The sequence below is a fragment of the Haliotis asinina genome, chromosome 5, assembly GCF_037392515.1.
Source record: "Haliotis asinina isolate JCU_RB_2024 chromosome 5, JCU_Hal_asi_v2, whole genome shotgun sequence".
Taxonomy (NCBI): Eukaryota; Metazoa; Mollusca; class Gastropoda; order Lepetellida; family Haliotidae; genus Haliotis; species Haliotis asinina.
The window spans coordinates 63,995,070-64,018,528 of record NC_090284.1 but is presented as its reverse complement, the minus strand read 5'-3'; the positions used below and the strand labels follow the sequence as shown (position 1 = coordinate 64,018,528).

Here is a 23,459-nt window from a genome sequence, read left to right as displayed (position 1 = left end):
CAAAGAACAATATTATTTTTCATGTTGCAAGCCAGATGGTTCAAAATGGGGCCTAAAATAAGAGCGAGTTTAGTCTTGCCCCGCTTCGAGGAATACACCAGTGATATCACGGTGGGGACCCCCAAACGGACCAAATCGAACCCGGGTCTTTGGCTGGATGGCCTTTTACCACATCTACTCCACCGCCCCCTTAACTTAGATAAGATTCACATAAATGTACAATACAAACTGCACAAGTATAAGTTTGTAGTTACCACGAAACACATCACACGTTCACAAATGGAATATCAATACGTAGTGTCGTTAACAGCATCACGTTACATGTATGTCTGTTTTGTGTGCTCTCAAATACAGCCTAATTAACGGTCCATATGGCTTCTGCCATTCCTGAAAAGACATCTCAGAGGCTCACAATGGGCTGAGGTTCAAATACCCAGCACTCTGACAGTGACGTGTAAGTAATCGAAGATAGCTATTGCGGACAGCAGAATTGATGTTGAAGTTCCATCTATACCAAACGAGTTGTCCAACTAACATCGCTGTCCATTGTGTAATTACTTCCAGTCCTTCTGTTTGTGAAGCAGTTCATGTACCCGTTTGTCCACTTACTCAATTAAATGCTATCAACTATCACTAATATCAGCTATCAGTGCTTTGGTTTTCACAACGGAGGAGGGCCGTATCAAAAGCTGAAAATAAACAGTTGTTGCGTTCCAATATTCTGATGAATGGATCCTTGCTGAATGAACAGGTTCCAATCCATCCAGCAACGCATTTTGTTTTGAAAATTTTGATTCTGATTATGCTCCGTCAACATTACGCATATAATCAGGAAACTGATCCCCATTTGCAAACTTATGTATAAATGGACATGTGAGAAAATTATGCACACGTGTGTAATATGTCATGAGAACGCATTTACTCACTTATGTGGTCAGGACCGGGTGCAAAGTATGCTTACATATGTGCAGATTTGCACTGTGAGTAAATTGCACCACGTGTACGCATAGCAAAACATAAGCATATGCAAATTGTTTGAGTGAAATAAAAGTATGATGAAACAGTTGTCAAGAGGACTGTTTTTTTCTTCCAGAGAGCTCTGTCTTGTGAAAGACCTATTGCAAGAGTAGTACATATCTGATACTATGTCTGTCTTCTTATAAGAGAACATCTTTCCCTGTTGAAGTTCAGGGGGAAATGAGACAATTAAATAAACTAATTACTTACTTTCAGATTTGCTCCCTAAACATAAATTCAGTGTGAACGCAAAGTATATTTACTATCACACGCGCATGTATATTTACTATCACACGCGTATGTTTATTTACTATCACACGCGCATGTATATTTACTATCACACGCGCATGTATATTTACTATCACACGCGTATGTTTATTTACTATCACACGCGTATGTTTATTTACTATCACACGCGCATGTATATTTACTATCACACGCGCATGTATATTTACTATCACACGCGTATGTTTATTTACTATCACACGCGCATGTATATTTACACATGTGTAAACGTACTTACATGTCTAAAACATTTTGTGCATGGGAATCACAGAGATACATATACATTACTTGTCTGTCTTATTTGATTGGCACCACATTTAAGATTGTACTTGCCTGATGCGCTCACGTACACATTCACGGCCTTTGATGTTGGGCACAATATTGCACAAAAGGAAAAATGTTTCAGCACTATAAAACGAGTAAAATATCATTCATATTTGCATTCTTATTGCTTGTTCATTTTGTGTTTAGATTAGCCACGAAATTATTATTTGAGAGTCAGTTAATCCAGATTAAGGCTGGATAGGTTCTTTTGATGTGATTAATGGTAACAAATTGTTACTATGAAATATGTCTTGCAATATTCATTCCATGTGTATAGTTACAACTCATGTCGCTTACAGTGAAATTTACCATTTTGTGTAAACGAGGAATAATGAATCAACAGGAATCATAAATCCATTTACAATCCCCTAAACTCCCTTCAGACAAGAAAGGCATTTGAAAGACCCCAGTCAATAGACAATCTGCACCCACCTTTCATTCCCAGCTGCCTAGGAAGTATACAAGCCCAGCAGCAGTTAGCAGTCACAAGTACCTCTTTGGACTGTGAAACGATGTACCGTGAAGCAAACAGACAATAAAGCTACTTGATTCAGTATGACCCTGTTTGATTCACTATGACCCTACTTAACTACTTCCACCATGCCTTCTAGAAAGTGGTCAAATGTAACTAAATTATACTGGTTACAGGGATAACATTTTCACTCAAGTACAATTCTAGTACTTTCGAACATGGAGACCCCAGTGTCCAGTTAGACTCTCTGACTTCGTGTGCTGGTGATTTGGTGTCTGACTCTGAGAGTGTAAGTTCATGTTCACAATTGCAATCCTGCATGGGATTCAATCGAAAGTAGTAAAGCTGGTACTTTACTGCAGGAGTGTAATCAAATATATAATGTAAGTTACTTTTTCCACCACAATACTGTGTATTTTCACCCGATTTGAAACCTCTGCACAGGACCATGTGACACCCAAATGAGTGAGTGAGTGAGTAAGGTTTTATGCTCTTTTAGCAATATTCCCGTAAGGGACCCCAGAAATGGGCTTCACACATTGTACCCATGTGTGGAATCAAACCTAGGAGTTCCACATTACAAGTCAATACTTTAACCACTAGGCTACCCCATGACCCGGACACACCAATTGCATGTTTACTGAATTAGATACAGTCATCCCTCGCAATAACGCGCTTCGCGATACTGCGGATTCGGTTAAACAGCGGGGTAATCCGTGGCTCTCATAAAAAAGGTCGTACTGCGATCACACCCCTTCACGAAATCGAAATTAGTTCCATCAACAAATCCGCTGCTGCGCTCTTATAACTTACGTAAACTAGTGAAATTCAGTGCGGATGGCAACTAACAGTGTTTATCGTACATATCCATTGTGTTTCACATGCTTAAAACATGCCGGGTTTTCTCAATAATAATCGTACCAACATCGTAGCAGTAACTTACGAAAGACAAGACATGCTATCAGTCGAGTTACGACGAGTACTTACAAGGTTTCCTCTGATGCAACACACCGCGCTATAGCGCGGTAAGACACAGTCATCCCAGGATGTATGGAGTCAGAAACCATATTTTATTTGATTAAATTCAATCCCAGTTTTATTTATAAAAACTGTTGACAGAAACTACGGAAACACCGTGAGAACATTAACTCATTCCATACGCACACAACTTCCGCTTACCTCATTCGTGAGGGTCCGTTTTTCGCGCCTACCCCGATAGTACCAATTTCACATTATTCTTTGCAGTCACCAACAGATTACAGTCTCGTAATCCATGGACTCCGGGACCCGCGTTATTGACTAATTGAAGTCAGTTTCAACAATTAAATGGGCAAAATTTTGTTTTTTTACAATCAAAGTTGCAAGTATCGCGGGAAGTCAGCGGTGACTTGTCAAACTGTCTCCTACGTAAATTGTATCGAGACAGGTAACGGTCATGTTAAATATATTTGCAGAAATTTCGCGTTATATACTAGCAATACATACAATGTAAAATAATCTGTTACAATTACAGCTTAATATGTAAAATATTCTGATAATGGAATACAAGGTCTTTGATGTAATATTATTGGGTCGTTTTTACCTGAATCACCGGTAGGTTGAACCAAAACATCTGTGCACAGCTGATCGCTATTTCCGGCTTAATTGAATAACAACAAGGACGTATATTCACGTGAATATACGTCTTTGATAACAGGTAGCATAACTGGTACAACAATTAAGTTGTCATGTCTAGTGATTTTTTATTGTAAAGTTTCCCGTATATTTTCATTTTCAAAGTTTGTTTATTTTCACCCTCAACGATACGATATATTTTTACTGGACCCAATTCACGAAACAGCAGTAATGTTATGTCCTTGGAATATACGATCTAACTCGGTTTGTTCCACATTATGTAATAGGTACTATAACGCGGATGTCTAATAACGCGGGGGATCATCCATGGACCCCAAGACCCGCGTTATGGCGAGGGATGACTGTATCATGGTAACTGTTCTCAGACACATGAAAAAACATTTCTTATTCACAGGTTTATGCTTTATTTTACAAATTGTCATTTGTCAATATTTTACCATACAATTTCAGTGCAATTTACATGAAATATGTATACATTTGCAAACAAATCCTGCTTAAATATACACAACTGACTTGAAAATCATAGAAGCGATTCTTTTCCAATATAAACAATACTTGGTATGCATCGTCAGAAGAAAGCATCAAAACAAAGGAGAACTGTACACAACATGGCAGCTGTTTCCATGGTAACTGTACACATACCACCAAAGTTATACATGCGCTGAAATATACATGCATAAAACATATTTCCCATGGTGAGTAGTAGCATAGGCAAATATGGATAAACTGGCGGAACAGTCAGGATAATATCAATGATAAAGTACCTCTGGAGGTTTATGGGATAGCAAGTTATCCAAACAAATCTGAGGCAATGGTATGCAAACTTTAACTTACTTAGGAAATACACTGACTCGTCTGAATCAGAAGCCCCAGTGCTCATGCTAAATGGCCAGTGCTCATGCTAAGCTGAAAACTAAATATATGGTCATTCGAAATACATTTGACCCAAAATGACACAATGTTGAATCTTGAAATAAGAACCGTAATATAATTAATCTAAAAGAAATTCAAAGTAGATGAACAAAGGCTTATGTTCTTTTCAAATTTACCAATGAATTGCAGAAGCGTCAACTACCAAATATCATGGATACACATCAGAGTGTAACTGTGATGACCATGATCTGTGGCCAAAGAAGGATGGTCAGCTGAAAGCCTCTGTCTGTCCATCTGTCTGTGTTTCTGTCTTACATAGGTGTGTTGTTGTTTTGTGTATGTGTATGCATGAGAGCATGAAGGAGGTAATGTCAGGTGGTAACTCAGCAAAGAGTAAGTACAGTGATGTAAATCTGTTCCCAATATTCCTACAATACAAGTACAATCTAAAAAGGGAATACAAGATGACTGGTATATACTGATTACTATGAGCTGTAAGTAAGTGGGTTTGGTTTATACCTGGTTTGACCAGTTATTTCAGTCATACCATGTCATATGGATGTACCACGTCATACCTGTGAAACCTATGTGGTAACGCTAGTTACAGTATCTTACTGTAAGACAAATGTAACCAGCAATACCATTTTCTAAAAGTAGGACATCTCTTCTCTGCTGATCTTTTTGAGTGGCATTTTAGAAGCTGATCAGTATCTCTTCTCAAGTTGACAACCAAACCATCCTGTTGTCTATGGAATGCCTCGCCATAGTAAATCAATCAATTTGTAATCATCCTCATATATGTGAAAATTTTGAAATTGTGGAATTCTACACTTTCCTGTTTTCTTTTGCTTTGTATATTTAAGACACACAGTAACCATCACACGATTCACATCAGTCATGGATATTTGGAACCAGTAAGTATACTGAGTAGAATTGAGGACCAAGAATACTTTGGGTGATTTTGTTTGGCAACTTTGACAGAGCACACAATTTCTAAAAGGTATCTATAAAATATCCATGATTCTAGCCAGTCTTTCTTCTGTATTCAAGTAAGGAACACATTAAGTGATTTTCTTCCTCCCAAGGTACTTGAGGATAAATATCCTATTTGAGGCAGTGTTTCAAGTGAGTCAGTTTTGTCTCTAGCTGTATTCCAACAATATCATATTGGGGTACATTAGAAATGGGCTTCACACAGTGTACCCATGTGGGACCGTAAACCCGGGCCTTCAACGTGACCAACAACCAACTCAACCAATAAGCTACCCCACCGTTCCACATTTTTTCATAGAAGAAGTGACGAAATGTATTTAATAATATGTTGCAGGCTACAGCCAGCCCTGCATCAGCAAGCAGTTACGACATTAGAAGTTTCCTAGCAAGTGAGATCAAGTCTTTAACAAACATGTTCATAAATAATTCCACATGCAGGAAACTACTCAAAAATACATTATATATAACAAATGTTGTATGAATAAAAAGGTGAAATACTTAATTCTAGATAGTTAAAATAATAACTACAACTACACACTTAACACAATAACACAACAAAATACTTTAAGTAATACACTGTCAATTGATTCCTACAATACAAAATTGTTACCTTGAGCAAGATAAGGTACAGCTTGTATATATGACCAGCCAAGTTGTATTTAACATTGTATATTACGCATGCCTGAATAGCAAAGTTGGTTTCATGCTTTGCAGCTCCAAGTGATGAGGGCAGGCGTACAAATATGTGAAAGCATGGCCAAGTCAAGTTAAAACCTGTATTCACCCACACCCTCCCCCCAACAAAATTTAAAACAAATATATTTAAAGGTATAAACTTGAATTACTACAAAACGTTTGAGTGGCAGGTACTAATGGTAGGAACAACCTTTACCATATTATTAAATACCAGGTGTCCATACATTTTATGTGGTGAACCAATCATTATTTGCAATGCTGTTTTTCCCTTAAACCCTAAGTGAATCTGATTCAGGTAATATAGGCTGACTACCTTGGGGTAAGTCACTTTAAATCACCAGATGGTAACCTGAACACTAATCAAAGGGAGATAATCTGAAGAGAGCTGAATCATCTTAATATATACCAATACTTAACATATACTAATAGAAACGACAGTCAAAATAGACTTTTTCAAAATGATTCAAGAAAAATTTCAAAATATTTTCTGCTCATGTTACTTGATCTATCAAAATAATCAAAAGAATATACCCCATCCCAACCCCCCTCCCCCAAAGCACCAGGACAGTCGCATATGTTGCAACAAAACCAAAATGAAACAAAAGTTTAATGAAACAAAAACCAAAATATTTTCCATGTTTCAGTATTTCAATGTGTCAACATATTTTGTCCTGTTGTTACATAAACAAAGCAAATATTTCAAAATCATTTTTATGAACTCTTGTAGATCATTGGCTACCTTGAAAACATAATGAGTATTTCCTGTCCAACTACAATAGTTCATAAAAATACTTCCAACTTCAATTTGTGGAAAATCTACCAAAGAACTATTTCGCAAGATAACAGTTCCAGCATTTTGGTGGCTTAGGGATGTATATACAGATGTTCAAAAGGTCTTCAAGATAGTCATATTGTTTCACAGGTATCAATGGCTGAATACCTTTCTAAAGTGGTAATTTGTATGTCATCTGTCTGATACCTTGCAAAAACACAGTGGATCTTTAATAGAGTACACATGGTTCTAAAATATGCATACTCATGCTGGCATACCAACAACAGAAGAAGGCTCAGAATTACTGGAATCAACCACAAAATCCTGACAAGGCAATGGGACATAACTCATTGAAAAAGTGGCTGTCTGTACCACATAGTCACCTGTTCACCATGTCATAACATGCACCTAAACTAGTCTGCAAAGGCTATGACAAAAGTAGTGTGTGTGAGTCATACTGCATTAAAAAGTATGTGAATGATAGGTCCTCTCATTGCAGGGTCATCACATTAAAACAGAATTTAGTTCAATCATGCATTAACCAATTTCAACCCCCAGGGTATTTGACAGTAGATCGACAAAAGCAAACTTTCAGCTAGTCTGTTGAACACTGTCTGCTGTCACAATAATCAGTAAAGTTGTGAGGCAGGTCTGCTATTAAATCTGAAGCTGAATGATAAATATTAATGAATATTGGTGGCACTGTTAAAATCATTCTGTATCATCTGAATTCATTCTTTGCCGGTGGTGTATAAAATGTTGTGTTCTCCTTAAATAGTCAACATCTGCTTTTCAATGTAACCCTATATCCAGCAATACCTCATATTAGTCTCAAAAAAATAGAAAAGGGTTACGATTTTACATGAACAATGAAACGAATCAAAACCAGAGGCATTGGTTCTCTCAGTAGTGAGTGAGTGAGTTTGGTTTTATGCCGTTCTTAGCAATATTCTAGCAACATCCAAGTTGGGGACACCAGACATGGGTTTCACACATTCTACCCACACAGGGGAATTGAACTCAGGCCTTCAGCATGACGAGCAAGCACTTTATTAACAAGGCTACCCCACCACCCCAATTTTCGCAATGAATGTGCATGAATAATCCACAGCAACAGAATGGACATCATGCCATCAAGTCTGATTTCTTCAACACAAGTCTTAGTTGCCAGACTGATCTTACCAGCAAAACTGGAACATAAATGTAACATATCTCAACGTGTCATGTATCGGACATTTTGTTTATTTTTGTTAAGCCATACAAAGAGGCAAAATGAGAAGATATTGTAATTTTACCATACTCCCCCAAACATAAATATCAATGGTTGAATAGCGTGGCTTTTTCAGCTGTCAAATCTGAATCCAAAGAAACTGCAGCACTTGTGACAAGGTGTCTTGACATTAATGTGTGAAATACCATAATCACTTCATTGTGATCAGATAAAAATTACAACTTAATTATTTAATTCTGGGACAAGCTGAACAGTAATGATAATACATACCATACAAGAAATCGCAGGTATTTCAAGAATGCAGATTTCAATATTTACATGCAAAAACTGTGTAGTATCTGAACTCATCAATATCATACTTAACACAAACATTTACACAATCTTTAAAATCAGATACATTCTGATGTAGTACAGTGGAAGCTGTCTAAACCGGCACTCACTGGGACCAAAGACATAATCCATTTTAGACGTGCCAGATTGGAGAGCTGGTGATAAATGTAAAAGCCACAAATGGGACTGAGATTTTATGCTGGTGTTGACAGCTTACAAGACTGGACAGATGCCTCTTTTGACAGCTTCCACTGTAATTCGGCTCTTCATCTCAGCTATAGTTAGTTCAGATTCTGGCATAAAAATATTCTGTATGCAGTATTACGATTCTATCGCCATGTTGATGTCAACACGTAACAATGCGAACACCTCCCATCAACAATCACAACACAACGTAAACATTCTTCCAACAGATGTGCTCATTATCCACTAGACTGTCTAATGTCTGTGTGTTTGACATACTCAGTATGTCACAATAAATTTCACAATTTACAAATCTACAAGCTACATACACTAACTTTCTTTGTTCAAGTGCAACACCTAGACCACGAGCCTTACTCCTTCATTGCCAATTCCTCGAAATAAGATAAATGTATTTTAGAAGAAAACATTTTTGGACCTATCAAAGCATGATCTGAGGCAGATTTGATACCACTCTTAGCTAACTGGCTGAATAGTACTGTCAAAAAGTAGGTACTGCAAAATGACTTACACAGAATAGAACATGGTCTTAAGTGCATGGCAAGTGGACACATTAGCTGTTGAGCTACCTTAGAGACCAACAATACAGGAGATTCACATCATCCAAAGAGGTTAGACATCTAGCAGTTAGTTTCTTAAATGACCTAAACATTTGTGTCTGATTCAGTGTAGTGACCGACCAAGGTACATGTTAACAGTGCCGGACAAAGCTGTGATTTCATAAAGCAAACAATGGGTTGTCCTCCTCTTCTTTCTGCAATTGTCGATTACTCCTGGGAGCAGCGCGGGATTGTTGCTGACCAGTAGCTGCTGAGATACTCGGCACTTCCGTCGCTGCAGAGGCTCGGTCCGCAAGGAACTTGTCAAAGTCTGAAATGAACATTCAACATGGTCATTCCTTCAGAAACATACAATAACTTACTCACATCTGTAACTAATAACACATATGATAGACAACTATGTGAACTCAGTGGCTAATACATCATATCTGAACACAAACATAATTATCTTTATCAGTAGCTCATTATTATTATTATTATTAAATCATTTAACAATAAAAACGATCATTACTCTTGCTAGTCTTGTAAAATGCTTTTTACTAAGTTGTATCACCATGAATAACATTACAATGTTTTCTGGAAGTCAGAATTTTAACAGACTTTCTAAACATTTCCAACTCTGACAATGATAGAGATTGACCCAGAACAAATTCCAGTAATGAATTCTCTTTTACGCAATGGTGAAAGATTTGCTTCATTTCTCTCAGATTTACACAAAAACATTTGTCACAAGGCTTAAACTTAACACCACACTAAAACAGGAACAAATCATGAATATACACTTGGAATTAACTGACAAAATAGTTAACAAAACCAAAAACATCTTACAAAGATAGCAAGAATAGAACATAGATTTACAATAACAACATGCCTTAGCTTTTAAAATACATTCTGTAAGAAGTAAAAGTTGACTAAATTCATGAAAAACGAGTAAGAACTCCTTATAACTTAAATCGAAAAATTTATGGAACTGTGAACTATGATGCCTTACTTCCAGGGTTTACACTTCTGGACAATAGTTCACATGTGTTCTTATGAACGAGATTCAAATGTAATGTCAGAAAAAAAGACCATTTTTTGTTAATTAAACATTATCCACATAACCAATTTATTTTAACAACAGACATGTTAAATTCTTAGCAGCTAACTTTCATATTTGTTTCAATCGTAGTGCACAGTGACAAGACCATATGGACACAGAGTGCTTACACGTAAACTGTTACAAACTGAAGAACAATTACATAGTTACATGTCTTTTGGTGTCAGACCTGTGTAAAAATACAACTAAACACTAAGCATTTTGGTGAAGACAGTACGGTCTGACATAGAGAGACGGCAGCACAACATCAGGACATGAAGACAGTGACGTCTCCTTTCATGTGAGGCCATAGGACTCATCTCAGATCCCCATCACACAAAACCTCTAGTACTGGACCTCAAAGTGACAACTGCTCTTACCTCCAGGACCTGTCTTTCAAAATACCCTAGTTCTATCATCCAGCAGGGTCAACACAGGCATGGCAAACCAAATTCCCTGACTTGCCCTGACAAGTATACACTTTCACCAACCCATATAAGTGTAATCTTGTCTCCTTTCTCCCCTTCAGCCAGTCCTAACCACCCTTTTAAGATATTTCCTTTCAAACATGTCATGAATACATATATATTTTGTTAATTTATCACATCAACCAAAACGTAAATATTTGTAATGACACGATGTTTCCTCGACACTTCTGACACAATGTCACATAACACAGTTATACTGTATGTCAGTATTGAAAAGATATATATTTCAGACATTGAGAAAATAAGTTTAATACATGAAACATTGCAAACATCTTGGCTTATTCACACATAAGAAAAACTACCTGTAAATTTTCCACTTTCGTCCATTACTTATAGTGAGTGCGTGAGTCTAGTTATACACTGCACACTGTCCAAGGCAGTGTGTGTTGTTTAATGCCACACTCAGCAATATTCCAGCTATATGGCGCAAACTGGATATAATAATCAAGTCTGGACCAGACAATCCATTCATCAACAGCATGAGCATCAATCTATGCACTTGAGAACGATGACGTTATACCAAGTCAGAGAGCCTGGCCATATAATCCTGTTAGTCGCCTCTTACGACAAGCATGGGTTACTAAAGATCACTTCCAACAGTTATTTTTTTACATTTAACATTCTATAATACTGGTGAGGATGTCCTTAATTAGCATTTTAAAAGTTGAAGAGATGAAGAATAAGGACAACTTTTATTGATATTATACAACTTCTTTATCCTGTATAGCTGATGTTTCAACATGGATTTTAAGGTCGTTGTCAGGCACTAAGTTGTATGTTCATAACAACTGTCCTCATTGTTCATTGGCTGGGATAGCCATTGACTTAATCCGATACTGAACAACACACAATTGAGTAGTAGTTAACATATTATACTGAGCAAAGTGACCAAAATAGCTTTAACACACATGAATTTCCAAACCCTCAAAAAATGTTTTAAAAATGCAAAATGAATATTTACCAATTGAATTGTATCACCATACACATCAAATTTCCCACCATATGGCAAATTGGGAGCAATTCGTACATACAGAGGAAAGTTTTTAATGACAAAATTACAAATATGAATTATTGTATTTACAGCTACATGAAATGCTATTTAGCAGATATATCTCCACCACCACAGACAGGTGTAAAAGAGAGAATAAGTAATCCTAATAGTTGTTGGCTGGAGGTAAAAGGTGCAAATCCCTTTTAGCTGTCTTGCTTTGTTACTTTTCGAAACATGAAATTTGTTATGGACGACGAGCGAATTACAGAACATAGGTCACATTATATAAATCTATATAGTACTTTCTCAATAAAACTCATATGGGTAAGTTTGACTGAAATGGCCATTCACAATTTGCAGGAAAACCATCACAGCCATCATACTACCATACTTGATTATGGTCTTAATTTTTCCTTAACCATATCTCTAAATTTCTGTGACTTAACCCCAAATTCCCTAACTTTATAAAATGTATCAAAATTACCTAGCTTTCTCTTGACTTTCAGAGTAAAGCTGAAACTTCAAGACTTTTAGCTGACCTGTGGCAGCCCTGTGAAGGGCGTATCCATGAAAATCATCCAAGCATTTGCATGAAAGTGCTCTCCCTCAAAATAATCTCAGCACTTGCTTCAAGGATCTTAGCATTTGCTTCAATTTGCCATGAAAATGTTCACAGCACCAACTAGAAGGTTCTGTTCGTCAAAGTAACCAGAGAGTTAACAGGAAAGTCTCGTCCTTTAGAATGATCTTAGCCTCAAAGTCAAAGCTACATCCATCGAAACATCTTAGCGTTAGCCTCTAAACTGTGTCCTTCAACAGCATTTTCTTCAAGAAACAGTCATTTATGACAATCTTAACTTTCAAGTTCCTCCATACATTCTGAGCACTAAGGTGATGACCTCCCATTCATTAACATAAGCTTACAAAAGTCACAGTACAAAAATCACTTTGAGGGACAATGTACCTTTATGTATTTAATCACATACCACTATTAACAATAATGTACTACTGTTTTTGCCTTCCAAGGATGAGAAAATGATTCAATATCTATTCAGAGAACTGATGAATATCTAGTCACTTATCACGTAAAGATCTACCCAATCTAGTCAACTATCAGACAGGTATCAATCATCAAATCGAAATCTAGTCACACATCTGGTCAACGTCTAGTAGCATGTGAACATAGAATCTAGTTACACATCTCATCAATTTCTAGTGGCTTGGTATCTCGCCATACATCTCATCAATGTCTAGTAGCATAGTATCTAGTCATGTATGTGATCAATGTCTAGTAGCTTAGTGTTTAGTCACACATCTGATCAATGTCTAATAGCTTGTCAAGAATCTAGTCACACATCAATGGCTAGTACCCCGTCAAGACTGAATCTAGTCACACATGATCAATGCCTTGTAGCTTGTCAAGTTAGTATCTAGTCACATATCCAACAAGTGAATAAGAGTGTGATCATCTTAATTCTGCTATGCACCGTATTCCAGTATCGCAACCATGTCAGCTGTATGTGACAGGAAGGCCCACTATGAAGCAACCTCAACAACATACCACTTTGGCTGACCCACCAACACAGGTATTGTTGTGATTAACCTAGAAACATTATCATAGAGAAATATTATTCGAACCAACATAAATGCTTCATGTGTGAGATGGACAACTCTGAACAATTTGGTCCATCAACACACACACTGCCTGCTAGATTGTGTTATGTTTAGACAATGTGACAACATACAAAGGTCTGGTCTGCTTCTATATAACAAGGGTACCTGACTGACATCTTGGAGTAAAATCTTTGATAAGTGTGAGCAAGTGTGTGAGTTATCATTGGAGTCAGCAATATGGAGTCCACCTAAATAAAGGATCAAAATGTAATTTTTCAGGCTGTATGCAACCATGTTTTGAATTGAACTAGACAGTTTCAATGCCTTAGCCTCTAAATGCTAACTAACTATCCACATCTTTAGGCATCCAAGAGCACATCTATACATCACTGACCTGAGTGAAGAACTTGTACTTAATAGTACACTACTAACCATGATAAGGACAATAAGGAACAACGTTTCAAATTTTGCAACAACTTATTCTTTAAAAACATCATACACATTCATCTTAAGTTCAATCCATTTCTAACATTATGTAAATGAGCATGTTGCTTTAGTAAGAGCAGGTGCCATCTGTTAGCACTGTTAGTGCAATAATATAAGCAAATATATGTATATATAGTCTGGTTCATAATTATTGAGAATTATTCTTCTTACTTTGAGCTATCCTAACACCTCAACTGATTCACTGATACTTAAAACTAAGTAATGGTATAAGGGAGGTAACTCATCTTGGCCTACTGAGTATAGTACAATTAGAGTTACCTCCCCTGAATTTGTAGCAGACGTCATTTTCCTCAGCACTGTCAACAATGTCTGCTGAGGATAAAAGAAGGTTGATTTTTGAGTTGTGTAATCAAGGAATTGATGATGTAAATACATTGGCACAGAGAACAGGAACTCCTCTTTCTACTGTGTATAGGATTAGGAAGAATTTTAAAGAGGGAAAGGATTTTGGGCACCAGAAAGGAGCAGGGAGACCCAGAAAATTGGACTTCTCAGATCGCGTCTGGCTGGGAATTTTAGCGTCTAAAAAGCAAAGGGCAAGCATCTCCAACATCAGGTATGAAATGATAGAAAGGGGATCATCAGTTGTATCAAAATCTACAGTTAGAAGAAATTTGATTGATCTTGGGTGGGAGAAAAAGACTGGAATTCCTTCTCCTCTCATGAAACAAGAACATAAGGACAGGTGTGTTGAGTGGTGTTTGGCACATGAAAACTTTGACTGGGAAAATGTGATTTTTACTGATGAAAGCTCAATATGGGTATATCCCAATAATGTGAAAATATGGACAAAGTCTGCGTCAGCACCGTTGTATCGACGACTTAAATACAGCCCAAAGTTTCATGTATGGGGAGGGATATCCTTATTAGGAACGACCCCGCTGTGTGTGTTTGAGGGAAATCTGACAAGTCAACGCTACACTAACATATTAGATAATCTTCTCCTTCCAAGTGCACATGTGTTTTATGGAAATGACTGGATTTTGCAGCAAGATAATGATCCTAAACACACCGCAAAACATGCCAAGCAGTGGTTTCAGGAGAAAAATGTGACTGCATTACCATTTCCTGCATATAGTCCTGACTTAATCCCATTGAGAACATTTGGGGGATGATGAAGGAATGTGTGAATCAAAAGGGGTTGACAAAAATTGAAGACATGAAGAGAGAAGTGGTCCGATACTGGGACAGCATAACTCACGAGACACTAACCTCTCTGATAGGAAGTATGCCTACCCGTCTTAGACTGTGCCGTGAAGCTCAAGGAGACTTGATAAAATATTAAATTGTTACCTACACAACATGAAAAGGTCAGTTCACTTTCACAATACATTCAATTTTATCTGATTTGTTCTCGTTTAATAATATGAAATGCTTTAGCTATTCTCCATAATTTTGAACCATACTGTATATATCATGTAAGTCGTGCACTTTTAATATTCTAGACAAAGAAAACACTTGATCAGGGCATGTGGAAATCTCATTCAAATTCAGATCTTTGTGATTACTACTGCTCAACAAATATCTGGAGGAAATCGCATCAAAGGTCAAGTCAAGTGACCTTTTGTGAAATTTGCCACTGAAATGACTAAAAAGAAATATGTGCACTGTGAAAGCAGCTTTCTGACACATTAGTTTCAATCAAGCAATCTCCTTTCCAGACGACTTGAAGACTGGATTTACTCTTAAGTTACGTAAATGAAAATCTGAAAACTTCACAAAAGAACATCATGGAATGTCTACTGGATAGCCAAGATTGCATATGGTAGTATTTTCTTGTTACTGTGGGAAAAATGTTTCAAATATTTATCTCATTGAAATCACAGATGGATCTTTCAGCAGACACTTTTAAGTGATGCTATAAATGGTCAGACATGATCTGAAATATGATGTCCTCATATCGTTTTTCAACAAAACCAAGCACAGAGCTCAGAGTTTAATGAGATTAATATGAAAGTAGTCTGGAAATAATGAGTATTCATTTATCATTTACTCTTTTACTCTAATTATTGATAGCTTTCTTCAGGTATTCATCAGATCTACTCATTTGCGTGTAAGATGAGTCAGCAACAGAAATGTGCAATTTAAACAAGCAGTGATTATTGTTGGCCTGCTCAGGTCTCCAATCTGTAACTGCAAGTATTAGTTTGTCAGTTGTTCTAACATAGCAAGACGACCTCTGGCTGCTGACCCAGGGTCACTTGGTTAGACAGTTGCTATGGTAGCTTGATCTGCCACCGTTTCCTTCATGCCGAGTCACAAGACAAGACATGCCAAAGTGGTGGGTAAATTCAGAATCAACCCATATACCAGCCTTTTGTTAAGGTCCTCTATGATGGAGGATAGGGCCATTACAGCTGATAACAGATCACTTTCCTATTTACCGTCTTTCCTCACATGTTGTTTCTCAAGATTAAAGGATATCTTTAAATGTCTTTTTCATTGACGCAATACACTATAGTGCCACAATCCATTTAAGTGAGTGAGTTTAGTTATATGCTGCACTCAGCAACATTCCAGCTATATTGAAAATACTGAAAATAATCCAGTTTGGACCAGACAATCCAGTGAGCAACAGCACAAGCATTGATCTATGCAACTGATATGATAACATGTGTCAACCACTGGATTCTGCTAGTCACTCCTACGACAAGTATAGTCGCCTCTTGTGGCAAGCATGGGTTGTTGAAGACCCATATATTTGACCCCGGATCTTTACAGGTCACCTATTTTAAGGCTTCACATGCTTCAGTAGTTCCAGTCCAGAGATTCCTTGTTTCATGTACTATTATTAAAAAAGACACATTGTGCAGTTTTCAATGAAAGTCAGTTGTAAGTGTTTTGTGAGTGAGTGAGTGAGTGAGTGAGTGAGTGAGTGATGTTTTGTACCAAACTATGCAGGAATGTAACACAACAAGCCCCAAACTAGTATATTCCTGCAGGCAATGACAAATTTCTCCCTCGATTTAACATCACAAACACATTTGTTTCAAATAACAAACAGTCTGATAAACTTCCCGTGATATAACACAACCACTGTGGTTACATACTATATCAAATATTCAGGGGTCAGTTCTTACAACAAGTATCTGATACTATGGACCCATTCAGCACCAGTGTCAATCTAGTACATAGGAAAACACTAGTCAAGACAGATAAATGTCACTGGATGCCTAGTAAACTAGAGGTTGACCTATAGCTTATACATTAAGCATTACCGTTTTTGTTACTCAATATTAGTTGCATGATAATTTACAACACAAGATAAGTATGAATCCAGATACAGAAACATATCGTATGAGTTACACACTGTTGTAAGTTCTCCAAGTAGAAAACGGCTGATACCGAGTAAAAGCAGGGAGATAAGGGAGATAATTCACAAGTATGAATCAAAAATAAATAATAGACTGCAAGGACTACCCACATTAGAATCAATGTACCGATCCAAAATATACAAAAAATGAAAGACAACCACTATGACAATACTAATCGTAATACTCCAGTGGATAAAAAACAAGATAGAAACTGCATCCCTTTGACTGAAGTAATCCAATGTGTATCAAAGACAATGGACACATCTCCTTTATTCTACTAACTATAATAATCCAGTGAAAACAAAGAAGCAGCAACAACTATGAAACCAAAACAATGAGGGCATCTCTAGAGATTATTAGATGAGCACCAAATATTACGCCATACGTTTAGTAATGTTTCAGTTTCCTCCCACCAACAACACACCAAGGAATTACCTCCAGAAAACTTCCAAAACATTCTAGATGACACTAGGTGGGTTTAAGCACTCTTGCACTGTTTATTTTAAGTTGTGTTACAGTGAAACATAATAAAATAAACCTAAATTTGAATTGTGAAATTTGTAATGGTTATCCAGTTTCTACAAAATAAAATGCACCTGCTTTTAAAAGAAAGAACAAAATATTTAGAGCAGTTGTCTAACCAAACACAGGTTAGAGGTGAAGAAAAGGTCAGTGAAAGTATATACCAGCTTTGTAAGAAAGAAATAAGATTAAGCGAAACATTGACAAATATTGTACCAGGGCTCAACCCAGAATACTCTCTGTCGTCTGCGTAGAAACAAAGTCAGATATTAGAACGATAATGGATATGGGACTGATTTGCAAATACTGACAGATAAATGAGCACCATATCATGAACAGGATATAAATGAGTCCATGTTTAAAATATACCTTCTTATTGTTAGTGCTATTTTTTTAACCAAATGAAATTTATAAAGAAATAGTCACAATTGTTAAGTCAAGATTCTGTATGCGTGATTTGGGAAATTATAGAAGCGTTTTTGGAAATAGACAAAAGCACACCTGCATGCACTTGAAGGTAAAACATACACAATTTATTCATCTATTTGCAGCAACATGAGAAAAGAGGTAAATATGTCTACTAATAAAGAAATCAATCTTTCATTAGAATAAACGTGAAGATGAGATAAATTAGAGAACTATGACAACAGATTGTCCTGCCTCACCTGAACTGGAAACTGGGTCAGTGACTCCTCCGGCGCCCTGTAATACAATATACTGGGTGAACAGTTTGACATGACCACAAATAATCTATTTATTAAGTGAGTTTAGTTACACACTGCTTTTAGCAATATTTCCAGCAAACACACGGCGTAGGATACCAGAAATGGACTTCACACATTGCACCCATGAGGGGATTTGAACCCGGTTTTTCAGCATGACGAGTGAACGCGGCTTATGTAGGGATCATGCTCTACATGTGTACCATGTTTGGTCAAGTTATTCCAGATAGTTTAAGAGATATGCTTCAGACAAGGTAATGTGAATGCATGGACATACGGATGGGCGGACCTTGTTTCTATATCCCCCGCACCTTCGTTGTTGCGGGGGACAGAAAGACTAGTTTCCTCTGACAATAATTACTGTTTTAGCATCCTATTCATGTTAACATGTTGACTGCCTATCATGAGCATACTTATAGTATCAATTTTCATTGAAGTTGCCACTACAAGTTATCTCGTAGCTACATCAGTTTTGAAATACAAAAACTGGCACAAGTTCTTAGTTACTGCCAGCCAACAGTTGCTTCTTGTACCTGTCTGCCAACATGTGAAACTTGATTAAAAATACCATTGACATAGCTATGAGATAATTCAACCAAAGTGAGTGAGTGAGTGAGTGAGTTTAGTTTTACTCCACTTTTCAGCAATATTCCAGCAATACCACGGAGGGGGACAACAGAAAATGGGCTTCACATATTGTACCCATGTGGGGAATCGAACCCGGGTCTTCAGAGTGAAGAGTGAACGCTTTAACCAGCAGGCTACCCCACCGCCCGAATTCAACCAGAATTGACACTGTAAGTATACCCATGGTGGCAGCCAACATCATAAAGTGCTGCACTAAGAGAATAAGGGGTCCATGCTGCTTCTTCGCAAGATCTGAAGTCATTAAAGCCAGTACTACATGCCATCACCAATATTCTAACAGAATGTACTTGGTGCCTGCAGAGCTCCCAGATGTCCCTAGAATAAACATCAAATGTTGCCTGTTACCATAACCAATGTGTACAAGGAAGGTGCAATGCCCAAGAGTCCATAAGGTCCCTTTCATTAATAACGTCATCCAATTCCATGGCTGCAGGATCCTGAGGCCTGTAGTGTCTGTATGTGTATCTGCTGTTTTAACACAGCAAGACAAAATCAAGCTGCAGAAGATATCAACTGGAGTAAAGTGTGTCGTCGAAGCATGATCTGCCACCATTACCTTCATGTTGAGATACAGGACACATCAAAATGGTGTCAAAATGTACACCAACTAATTACAGTCAAATACAGTTATGTCAAACCTGGTCTCTCTATATTTCCTACCTATCATCAATGTATGGTTCTATCAAACCTTTTGCTATATGTCCCTTCTACCTCGAAACAATGAAGACTTTGTGTTTGACCCACCTAACATCACCATTCCTCAGTACCCTGTGCCAAGCCAGTGGCCTGTGGAACTACACCTCAAGGATGGTGGAGTCAATGGCCTTACCTGTGGTTTCTGTGTGGCAAGCCACTGTTCCATCTCATCATAGTCAGTCTCCTTGTCCTGCAGCTGTGGGTAAAGCAGGCAGACGTAAAAAGCAGTCCATGCTCAAAGACTCCAACAAACAATACAGGACTTGTGGTCTAATTCCAATTAAGGAGCATTAACATTACATTACATAAACATTAAATAGTCAAGTTTAACCACACAGTTATATACACTATGAGTGAGTTTGGTCTTATCCACTCCTTGCAAAATTCCAGCAATACCATGGCAGGGGCCATCAGATATGGGTTTCACATGCTGTACCCATGTGGGGAATCGAATTTGGGTCTTAGGCATGAAGGGCAAAAACTTGACCACTTGACTACCCAAAAGCCCCATAACATCCAAGAAGTCCAAGTGACGTGCTATGTTGATGCCCTGGAAGGGGGTCTCAAAATGAGGACCTACATTAAGGATTTCCTGCTGTGTTCTGGCGGACACGGCCTGGCCAAGACCTACTCCTGTCTGGTCCTCCTGTTGGTTGCTGTACGCCCCTGAACTGTAACAGTCAGTCATCATGCAGTCAATAATGTTCCTGTCATAAGCATCCAAGTGACTACAGTCAGGTCAAATGGAGGTTAAAGACATGTTCAAATTTATTGCACTTATATAGAAGTGTATATACATATATGTGAGGTTAAACAAGGTCACATCATGTTCCTTCCAAATCCTAACCAACCATCTCAGACAAGTATTAAGCACTAAGGATATTTCTTCCTAGGGTAACATACACATTTTATAGTATCTATTATCTTATCCACTTTGCATGATATTACCTGGGTGCTTGTTTGTTCTCATCAAATGACTGACGAGACTGAGCAAACATGTCGAAGTCATCGCTGAAGGCGGCAGAGTTGGTGGCGGGTGCTGCAGTGCCCATGTCTGTAGATGAAGGAAATACAGCTTAAAATGAGCGGATGGCGAACACAAGGGACACAGGGAGCAGCGAAGCTAGACAGGATCTTACAAACACACTCTGTTTACATTCCTGGACAATATTCCTCTCCCACTTTTGAATTAGTTTTACCAAAAGGTGTTGTCTAGCATTTCTTGTCACAGTGGGATCTAGCTTCCAGCTTGATTTATCAGTAAAATGACAATAGACACTCTGTTTGTTGTTCAATGCTGCAGTCGCTGGTATTCCAGCTATGACAGTAGCAACTTAACAGTTGAGTCTGAAGCAGATCAAGTCAATGACAACTGATTCATTTTGTTCACCTCTAGATAATGCACAGATTGTTGAGAACTGATTCATTTTGTCACCTCTAGATAATGCACAGATTGTTGAGAACTGATTCATTTTGTCACCTCTAGATAATGCACAGATTGTTGAGAACTGATTCAATTTGTCCCCTCTAGATAATGCACAGATTGTTGAGAACTGATTCATTTTGTCACCTCTAGATAATGCACAGATTGTTGAGAACTGATTCATTTTGTCACCTCTAGATAATGCACAGATTGTTGAGAACTGATTCATTTTGTCACCTCTAGATAATGCACAGATTGTTGAGAACTGATTCAATTTGTCCCCTCTAGATAATGCACAGATTGTTGAGAACTGATTCATTTTGTCACCTCTAGATAATGCACAGATTGTTGAGAACTGATTCATTTTGTCCCCTCTAGATAATGCACAGATTGTTGAGAACTGATTGTAGCTAATAATCATGGGAAACAAAAAGCTGCACTAAAATTTAATTTCTGTATTCAAGGTGACAATTGAGTGCAGAGTCTACAAGTACACGAAATACTGATAACGACGTTATAACATCTTGTCAGTATGTCCTGTATGTATAGTTCAGCATCATGACATAGAGTAATGTACAACATGTAGCAAATGAAGAGTGACATACTCATGCCAGCCATCTGGACGTTGACATCGGAGGCGCTGGTGGCTGACCGCTCAGAGTCACCCAAGTCAATGAGGTTTCCTACATTAGGGTTGTTCGAGGCCTGAACCTGCAAGAGTAATGTTACATTGTCAAAATCATGTGATGCACCCAGAAGCTGGGTGAGGTTGCAATAGGTTAAAGTCAAGCGAGGCTTGTAGATGCTCAGCAATGTTACACACTGGTAGAATCAGGCAACACAATTATTCCAGGATTTACCTTGAGTCCTATATTTGTAGGTCGCTGGGACTCACACTCCTAATTGTCAGGGTTCCTTGACTACAGAAATGGGGGTCCAAGACACTTGAATATTATTATTAATATTATGTTATAATACTGTTGTAAGTCAGATACTGTTATTGTATTGTGTATCATGATCATCACATTGTTACAGCAATTAAATTGCATATTCCAGCAATATCATAGTACCAGACACCAGAAACAAGCTTCACACATTGTACCTACATGGAGAATTGAACCGGGGCCTTCAGCATGGCAAGCAAACACTTATACCACTGGGCTACTGAATCCCCACTCTCCCTCGCCCAAATTTAAAGTGCTGGCCTGACTAATTGCTACAACTCATTACAGACCCTTTGGAACCCTTTTTGTCATGGGGAACCGTACACATGACAAACATTACTGAGTTTCCTGCAAGTGCTTGTCACACTTATGGCACAACATAATGCATTATTAATATTTTCAAACTGTAAGTAATACTGGGCTGCAGATGAGAGGCGAGTCATACATATTACAGCATAATATAATATTGAAAGGTGTTACAAAAATAGCTTCACAATACCGATTCAGCAACCAAGTATTTTAACATTAGTTCAAAATGCTGATTCAGCAACCAAGTATTTTAACATTACTTCAAAATGCTGATTGAGGAACCAAGTATTTTAACATTACTTCAAAATGTTGATTCAGCAACCAAGTATTTTAGCAACTATGTATTTTAATATTACCGGTACTTTAAAATGCTGATTCAGCAACCAAGTATTTTTTCAACCAAGTATTTTAACATTACTTCAAAATGCTAATTCAGCATCCAAGTGTTTTTAACATTACTTCAAAATGCTGATTCAGCAATAGTTTCAATTATTTCATTATCAAAACAGCTGTAACAACATTACGATTTACAACCCAGAATTATTTGAAATGAACTTTAAAGTCTGTACTAAAAGTTACATGTTGTTTCAAACAAAACATTGTAATTAATCACATGGATTAACATTTATGCAAACACACCACAGCCTTGATTGGCAGTATAAGACCAAGCACTTGTGCACTGTCAGAGATGGAGAATATATATGGTTTTATATTGGTCACAAGGGAGGACAGAAAACACACATTGTCAAAAGGTCACACAAGGATAAGCAGATTTTAATATATGATAAAATATAAACTTTAGATCACATGAAAA

The 23,459-nt window shown here is 37.5% G+C and overlaps 1 protein-coding gene across 4 annotated transcripts in view; it reads right to left on the bottom strand.

The window, feature by feature from the left end:
* Positions 1–4,113: 4,113 nt before the first annotated feature.
* LOC137285037 (target of Myb1 membrane trafficking protein-like) overlaps positions 4,114–23,459 on the bottom strand; it is a 50,030-nt gene continuing 30,684 nt past the window's right edge. For 2 of the 4 annotated variants that reach the window (XM_067817220.1, XM_067817222.1), the window contains 7 exons: positions 21,998–22,103; positions 20,918–21,023; positions 20,550–20,640; positions 20,103–20,165; positions 18,569–18,605; positions 18,120–18,149; positions 4,114–9,699 (listed from right to left, as the gene is read on the bottom strand). In XM_067817220.1, coding sequence (XP_067673321.1) covers positions 9,548–9,699; positions 18,120–18,149; positions 18,569–18,605; positions 20,103–20,165; positions 20,550–20,640; positions 20,918–21,023; positions 21,998–22,103 — 585 coding nt within the window. In that variant the 3' untranslated portion in view covers positions 4,114–9,547. The remainder of the gene's footprint in view (positions 9,700–18,119; positions 18,150–18,568; positions 18,606–20,102; positions 20,166–20,549; positions 20,641–20,917; positions 21,024–21,997; positions 22,104–23,459) is intronic. The other 2 variants (XM_067817223.1, XM_067817221.1) reach the window with 1 other exon arrangement.